The sequence below is a fragment of the Haliaeetus leucocephalus genome, unplaced genomic scaffold (assembly GCF_000737465.1).
Source record: "Haliaeetus leucocephalus isolate CR32 unplaced genomic scaffold, Haliaeetus_leucocephalus-4.0 Scaffold228, whole genome shotgun sequence".
NCBI lineage: Eukaryota > Metazoa > Chordata > Aves > Accipitriformes > Accipitridae > Haliaeetus > Haliaeetus leucocephalus.
In genome coordinates, this window is record NW_010972664.1 from 7795005 (window position 1) to 7803480 (window position 8476).

Sequence of the window (8476 nt, forward strand, 5' to 3'; positions counted from 1 at the left end):
GCTTTGTAAAAAGTTTTTTTTTTTTTTTTTTTTTTTTTTTGTTGAACTTCATGATGTTCCTGCCAGCCCATTTCTCCAGCCTGCTGAGGTCCCACTAAATAGCAACCCTAACCTCCAGCCTATTGACTGCTCCCCCCCAGTTTAGTATCATCTACCAGCTTGTTGAGGACGTATTCTGTCTCACTGTCTGTATCATAAAGATGTTAAACAGTATCCGCCCAGTACCAACTCTAAAGAATGCCACTAATAACCAGCCAACGACTGGATTATATACCACTGATCAAAGCCCTCTGAATCTAGTGGCCAGCCAATTTTCTGCATTATCTAGTAGTCTGCTTATGCAGTACATTTGTCACCAAATTGGCTACACTGACTGTACTAGAGACTGTGTCAAAGTCATTGCAAAAGTTAAAGTGAACAGCATCCACTGCTCTAAATTAAATTACCTCTCCTGCAAGTGACAACCTGATGGCACATTCGCATTGTCAGTAGGTGTATGCCTGAATATTCCACGCTTTTGTTAGACCTCATAATACCTGCATTCATATCTTACCCAAGTCTCACATACAATGATATACCAAAGTGAAATAGCTCTGTTAGCTCCTCTTCATAACAGATTTAGAGTGTTTAATTAGGATTCAGAGGCGGAGGACAACATGGACAGCTCCAAGAACTTTGACTCTACCAGTAACTTCTAAAGGACATAGAAACAAAGCAAGGGCACCATTTTGTACGACAACTGACATGTAGAGATAACAAAACCATCTAGAAGAAAAAAAGCTTTGTAAGTGGAGACAAGGGTCTTCCTAGTTCCTTTATAGTCCTTGCTTTCCACCCTCCAATGCAAACCCTGCACTCATTAACAATAACACTCCAGTTACAATGTCTTTTCCTGAAACTTAATTTTTTTGGCTAAAATAACTAAGAACAGGAAAGCCTGGTTAGGACAATGAGGTCCTTCCTTGATCCCACCTGCTCATCCATCTGCACAGGTTGCCCAGAAAAGTTGTAAAGTCTCAATCCTTGGAGATATTAAAAAGGCTGAAAGTTGCACTGTTCAGCCCGGAGAAGCTAAGGCTTAGGGGAAACTTACCAACGTATAAAAATATCTGAAGGGAGGGTGCAAAGATGGAACCAGGCTCTTTTCAGTGGTGCCCAGTAAAAGGACAAGAGGCAACGGGCACAAACTGAAACACAGGAGATTCCTTCTGAACATCAGGACGCATTTAGTTACTGTGAGGGTGACCAAGCAGTGGCACAGGTTGCCCAGAGGGGTAAAGGAGCCTCCCTCCTTGGAGATATTCAGAAGCCATCTGGACTTGTTCCTGGGGAACTGGCTCTAGGTGGCCCTGCTTGAGCTGGGAGGTTGGACCACATGACCTCCAGAAGTCCCTTCCAACCTTGACCATTCTGCGATTCTGTGAAATCCCATTTTGTCACGTAACTTTCCTGTAGTGTTCCAGGATTTTTGTGCTGCCATTACTTTTCCTCTGTAAGACTTAATTTTGGTATTAAATCCTCACCTCAATTTTCACTATGTTATCCCAGGCAGACAACTTCTTTCTTCCAGTTCTGCATCTTGCTTAATTTCATTTGAGATAGGGAGACAAGAAAAGCAAAGCAAGGAGGGAGAGGGAAAAGGGATCGGTGTCTTCTCCCTAGTTTTGTTAACTAGCTTCAACTTTGCACAGCTGGACTTCCTGGGAAACAAAAACCCAAGAATTTTGGAGCAAACTGTCTCAATATGTATTTAGAGGGAACATATCTAGGTAACCTTAGTGTTTTTACTCACACATATGTTTTCCATCCTGTCTGATAGAGATGACTTCTGTTCTCCAGCCCCGAGAATGTACAGTGACCAAAAAGCCCCAAAAGAGCTACGGATTCTACCTGCGTATTGAGAAAGACACAGCAGGGCATCTCATCCGGAATGTGGAAAAGAACAGTCCAGCTGAAAAGGCTGGCTTGAAGGATGGAGACAGAGTCCTCAGGGTTAATGGTGTGTTTGTAGACAAGGAGGAACATGCACAGGTACATCTCTCTTTAGTCTGGGATCCACATCACTCCCCCATCACCTAGACCGACTGCCACTATGTGAAGCTTTCTCTTCCAGTTTTTATGGCATCTTCAGCTAGGAAATCCAAGAGTTGAGTTAACTGCTCTGAGTGTCTCCCTGCATCATTTATTACCCATCATGGGCACGAAATGTCTTTGAGGTGCCTCCATAGTGCATAAGCAGAGGGATGAGGCAACAAAAACAGTAGACAGTGCAACCCTTCCTGGGGAGAGCTTTTAGGTCAGTTACTCTAGGACCTGCTTGCCATTTCACCTTGTCCACTACAGGTGGTGGAGATTGTAAAAAACAGCGGGAATTCTGTTGTACTTCTTGTTCTGGATGACGCATCCTATCAAAAGGCAGAAAAGGAGGGAGTGAACTTGGAAGAGCTGGGCCAAAAGGTGTCAACAGGACAGCAGCAGGAGCAGCAGTCCCCACTGCCCATGGCCAATGGAGCAACCACTGCAGTTCCACAACCCCGGCTCTGCTACCTAGTGAAGGAGGAGAAAGGCTATGGCTTCTCCCTGAAAACCACAGAAGGTGAGAGCCTGGGGATCTCTGTGTGTGTGTGTATATATATATATCTCTATGGCAGCAGGGACAGAGGCAACCACTGTTAACATGTGGAGCCAATGGGGACACACAAACTGCTCTTGCTGACAGAAAGAGAGAAGCAGCAAGATGAGTTCAGATCCATCTCTAGTCCATTTCTGTACAGCATATGCAGCACACTGTTTTCCGAGGACCACTTTTCTTATGGAGTGGAGAAAAGATTAAAAAAAAAAAAAAAAAGACATAAAAAGAATAAGCTATTTTCTGCTAGTTATTTAAGCCCACTTACCAAAACCAAATTCATAGCCCCTGCTCAAATACTAGATATACACTACACTCAAGGTGCTACATTAAGTCCTGTTCCATACCTCCAAGTCACCTCAGGAATCAGCACACAAGGTTCGACAGCTGTAATAAACACTTTTCCTGATTTGTGAGTTATTTCATTTAGAAAGCAAGGCATTTTGAACCTCCTCCACACATGCCTTTCTTCCAAGGCCAGTCAACACAATAGGGAAGTCTTCTGGAAAGGATCACCTCTAAAGAGGGTATTTTGGAATGCAATATAACTGAAAGACCAAACATGGAAGCCTTCCAAACACAGGAAATGATGAAATGTATTAAAACAACAATAAAAGCAGGTCATCACTTCAAACTGGGAGGGAAGGGGGGTGGGAATCAAATCCCTTTCAGCTATCTTAATCAGCCCCTTTGGCATTCTTGGTAGAGACATAAAAGACTGTTTGAGCTGCAGATAGTGAACAAATGCCTCCCTCCCCCACAGAAGTGATTTTTCCAGAATAAGAGATAGAGGTGTGTCTATGTGGAAGGCTTGTGGTGCCACTATAATCTGCACATAAGCAGAGACCAAGAGTCTGTAAGGACATCAGTGCCGAGTTTCCTTAACCATTAAATTCAAGCATATTTCAGTGACTTACCCTGTGTAATGTAATGAGTTTTCATTTATTTTAGGACAGAAGGGGTTGTTCATAGTAGAGCTTTCATCACGAGGAGCAGCTGCAAAGGCTGGTGTCCAAAATAATGATCGCCTGATTGAAATCAATGGAAAAAATGTGGAAAATGACACACATGAGGAAGTGGTAGAAAAGGTATTTGTTTGTATACTGATTCATCTTCTGTTCTGGCCCACTTTCACAGCAACCTATCAATCAGGGTTACTGAGGAGACAGGTCTGGCTGATCTGAATGCTTCACAGTAAATCTTTGAAGCTAGTGTTCATGTATCATCAACAAGGCAGAGTACCCCTCTGCTTTCGCTCTGTTGTCAAGCAGCCTCTTGAACTGACTCTGAACACTGCAATCAAGACAGGCCAAAGAATTTTAAATAACAGAAGTATACTGCTGCCAGGAACCCGATTAAATAAATCATGCTCTGTTCCTAGAAGTCCTGGAAATACTCCCAATGGTAAAAGGGCAAGTCATCAAATGTGGTTTTCAGGGCAGGAAGAGGGGGAACTCTCCAATGATACAGTTAGCGTGGAACAGGGAAAATTCATTATTTTAGACAGTAGTTCCTTTCTTCTGTTAAGAAGTCCAAAACTAATGAAAATTACTGTGCAAGTAATTTCACTACCTGGCCTCAGCTGCACAGAACACTGCTAATGAGGCTTCCAGCTTTCCGCTACTGGCACTGCTAAAACGCAGCTGGAGTTGAAGAGATTTCAGAGAGCTATGAGACAGGCAGTACATACTCTGGCATTCCAGCATCACAATTCAGTGCATGCTACTAAACATGGAATGGTGCAACACTTGTGTTTTGTTGAGCTGCTGTAACAGCAGCAGAGTGACATTGGTTGAGTGAAGAGAGCACCCATTAGACTGGAAAGGAGTAAGAGAAGGATGGACTTGGAGAGGTTGAACAGACAAAAAACCTCCCACAACCTCAGAATCAGTGATACAGGGACATGGAAGAGGACCAAGAGTGACATAACCTTGACGCTTGTCACTGTAATCTAAAATAGCGGTATAGATGGCATGATATGTCTATATTGTAGAGTTCCACATCTAGATAAGGCAAGCACTACCTACTGAGGCTCACAGGATTCTACTGGCACTGTATGCCACCCTCCTGGCACACTACAGCTAATTCCCTAGAGGTCAGGAACATAGTGTAAAATACAGAAAATTTCCTCAGATATATGCTGGATCTTACATGCCCGAGATCTTGTCATGGTCCAAATTTCTGAATGGAGTGGTCGAGGGGAGAAATCAACTTACAGCAGCACGGCCTACACTTTATGGCTCATTCATCAACAAGCACCCACACACCACTGTGTCAGTACACCAGTTCCCCAAGTATCTACAATTCCCACATGTTGTTGAAGGGGTGACATCTAAGACTGTACATGTACTATCACAGGTGAAGAAGTCTGAAAATCATGTTATGTTTCTACTTTCAAATGAAGAAACAGACCACTATTACACAAGCCAGAAGATGGTACTTAGCAAAGAGAGTGCCAGCCTAAGATTGCTTCCCCTCAAACCACGACTTATTGAGATCCAGAAGGGAAAAGATGGTTATGGCTTTTATCTACGGATGGAACAAAATACTGGTGGTAAGAACCAAGTTAACACACAGCCCATGACATTTGCTATACAGTTTATTCCTGTACAAGGTTTGCAGACCTCATTCTCTTTGACTTCTTACTGGTCATCCAGAAGTCTACATCTACAGATGTGTTGTAAACAGGGCTACATCAGGAAAATGGTCTCAACCTGAATTGCAATTCTGACAATTGGCCTTTGCCATGCATTGTGATGTCTTTAAACTTACCAAGCATATGCCTTCACATCAATCTTTTTTCCCTCCTGATCTTAGATCATGTAATCAAGGATGTCGATTCTGGGAGCCCAGCAGCTGAGGCAGGTCTCAAAGACAATGATATCTTAGTAGCTGTCAATGGCGAGCAAGTGGATGGTCTGGATCATGAAAGCGTAGTGGGAAAAATTAAGCGGTCTGAGGCAAAAACCACACTGTTGGTAGTGGATAAGGAGACTGATGCCATGTATAAACTGGTAAGAAAATGCAAACTACTGCTAAGAATTGATAATTTATCATTATTAAGAGACATATGCAGCAATGAAACAGCTAGCCTGCTCTGACAGAAACTTCTTCAACTTGCAAGAAATATCTAAAATACACACGTATTTCAGCAACTCTCCTTGCACTTATACAGCAAGTCACTAAACACCCAAATTTTTGGCCTCTTCCAGATTTTTATAGGCACTGTTGCAACAATTCTAAATTTAAACACACCACAAGAAAGGTTAGAAGTTTAAGACAGCAAATGCTGAGCTACGCAGCTGCATAACCATTTATGAATAAAACAAGTAACAAAATTCCCTTCTCACATAGATCAACACTGTAGTTTTCCACTCAGCCAGAAATTAATAACAAAGAGTTCTTCATTGAAGCTTAAGTCCGAGTCATTAAAAAGGTTTCAAACAAAACATGCTGAGCGTGAAAGCCTAATACAGATTTCACAACAGAAGTTTTTATGTTAACAACGTTTTATTTGTCACTTTTTCAGGCTCAAATTTCCCCCTTCTCATACTACTACAAAGCACAAGATCCAGCTCCAGCTAAAACAGAGGAAAGAGTGGAGTTGCACACTGAGCAGAAAATGAACCACAAGCCAAGAATCTGCAAGATGGTGAAAGGGCCTAGTGGATTTGGCTTCAGTTTAAACATGATCAAGAACAAGCCTGGACTGTTCATCAGTGAGGTACTAATGTAGAATGAGGAACAAGGAAAAGCTCAAGTAGTCTGTTGGACAGCTTCCTCCCTTCCATCCTACAAATACATTCAAGAAAAGCCACAAAAGACAAGTCTTCTCCAGCACCCTCAGATAAGAGCTGTAATTGTTAAATTCAGACTGACATTGTAGGACCAAGATAAAAAAAATAAGCACCAGAAAACATTCCTCGTTCTGTTACACATCTAAAGGGAAGGGGAATCCAGCTTTTGCATAATTTTTACTTTTATTCATGAGGCTGGCAAGCTAAAAATGGTATTTTAAATAGATTTTTTTGACTGTAGAACATCCTAAATGTAAGAGAGACACGTTTGCCCCACTCTACCCCCCTTCTCTAAATTCCACAGCTAGCAAAAGTCAAACCTCTACTGTCTCAAATTACATCTGTGCCTTTAGCTTTCTTGAGAGGAGGGGTTCCACTCATTACTAGGGAATCTGTGGAAAGTAGTAAGTTAAAGTTAATGGACAGGGACCTGCAAATAAGAAAATTAGTTTTCCACCTTTCTCCATGATTCTACCATGGCATATTTCTATAATGAAAGTCTATCAAAATCAAGATGCACCTTAAATCTCAAACTGATGGGTTCCATGTTTATTATGTCCAGGCCTATTGCCTCTCCCAATTCATTTCTGCCCCACAAATCCCCCCTTCTCCATGCTTATTTTGCTGTCTTGTAAGGAAAGCAGTAACACAATAGTCTAGCTAACTATCAGTTACCACAGTTTGAACTTGCCTTTGCAGGTACAAAACCACGGGCCAGCTGACACAGCAGGTGTAGAAAATAACAACTTTTTGGTGGAAGTGAATGGGGTGAATGTGATCAATGAATCCTATGACAAAGTGGTGGCAAGAATCCAAGATAGTGGTGACAGACTGACACTACTGGTGTGCAGCAAAGATGCTTACAAATACTTCCAGAGCCAGAACATTCCCATCACAGTCTCTATGGCAGATCCAGTCCATGACACTTCTGAACCTCCCGCTTATACAGAAAACAATCTGTCAAAGCCAGAGAGACACTCACCTGAACCAAGGGAAAGGGTGAGTAATACTGCGTTAAATAGATGCTGAGGGATCATCTAGGGGATAGAAAAAGAACTTTTTTCAGCTAGTATGTATTTCTGAGCTAGGATTTTTAACTTGAGCCTGGATTTTTACAAGTCAGTCTAGGTTATTAAAAGGGAAGCCATGGTCTGATTATCATAAACAACTCTTCCTTTCCCCACACATAATACAGGTGAGTATCTTTAATGTAAGATTAAATCACAGAAAGGATGCACATACAAGAGATTTTATGGAACAAGATAATCCAAATATGGTAATCCTTAACGAAGGTGGGAAACAGGCAACACAATCCTGAAAGTGCAGAGAAAAGAAGTGCTTAAATACAACAAAAAGTATAAACCATTTCTGGGGAAATCAGGTGAATATTTCAAAACAGATCATTTTGTAGAAAGCAGAGCAACTGATAGGTTATGATGACATTTTCTAGGAAATGTGCTGATTTGACATTATTTTACTTACTTCATGCCATTAGAAATAATCTGAAGCACGACAGAAGTCAGAAAAGCAGGAAGGTATTTCTTCTTGAAACAGTGATTTTGAACCCTCTGTGTGGTCAGCCTTAAATATTTAAATGCTTCTTTTCTGATCATGCAAAAGAGACAGCAAGGAAGAATAAGACCAACACTGTCTCCTATTCATTTTTCATTAGCCTTGCCTGCAAATGTCCAGCTGCAAGTTTTTTCAAAAGCTTCTTAATCACCAAGCTGCATTTCCCAGATGTGAAGTTAGCACCACTTTTGTGTGCAAATTCAGCAGGTATGGGAACTAAACAATAGGAAACCTCTATTGAACAAATTTCTCTCTAAATGTACTTAACCAAAAAGTGCTTCAACAACAAAAGTCACATTTGTTGGTTCATTCTGCCATTCAAACAAGTACGTAATTAGTGCAGATGAAAATAGGAAGCCTTCATAACACTGCAGACTGTCAAGCATGTTTACAAACTAAAAATAATCAGAACATTTTTGTTACTCCTCTGCAGGCAAGCTCATCCTCCTCTTCACAATCAGCTGCCTCTACAAGAGCA

General features: G+C 41.5%; 1 protein-coding gene across 1 annotated transcript in view; it reads left to right on the plus strand.

Annotated features, from left to right (window-relative positions):
* Window positions 1-8422, plus strand: part of PDZK1 (PDZ domain containing 1) — an 18322-nt gene extending 9900 nt beyond the window's left edge. The window contains 7 exon segments of the mRNA XM_010567243.1: window positions 1820-2031; window positions 2344-2596; window positions 3581-3717; window positions 4988-5183; window positions 5447-5643; window positions 6159-6353; window positions 7126-8422. Coding sequence (XP_010565545.1) covers window positions 1822-2031; window positions 2344-2596; window positions 3581-3717; window positions 4988-5183; window positions 5447-5643; window positions 6159-6353; window positions 7126-7581 — 1644 coding nt within the window. The 5' untranslated portion in view covers window positions 1820-1821 and the 3' untranslated portion in view covers window positions 7582-8422.
* Window positions 8423-8476: the final 54 nt, after the last annotated feature.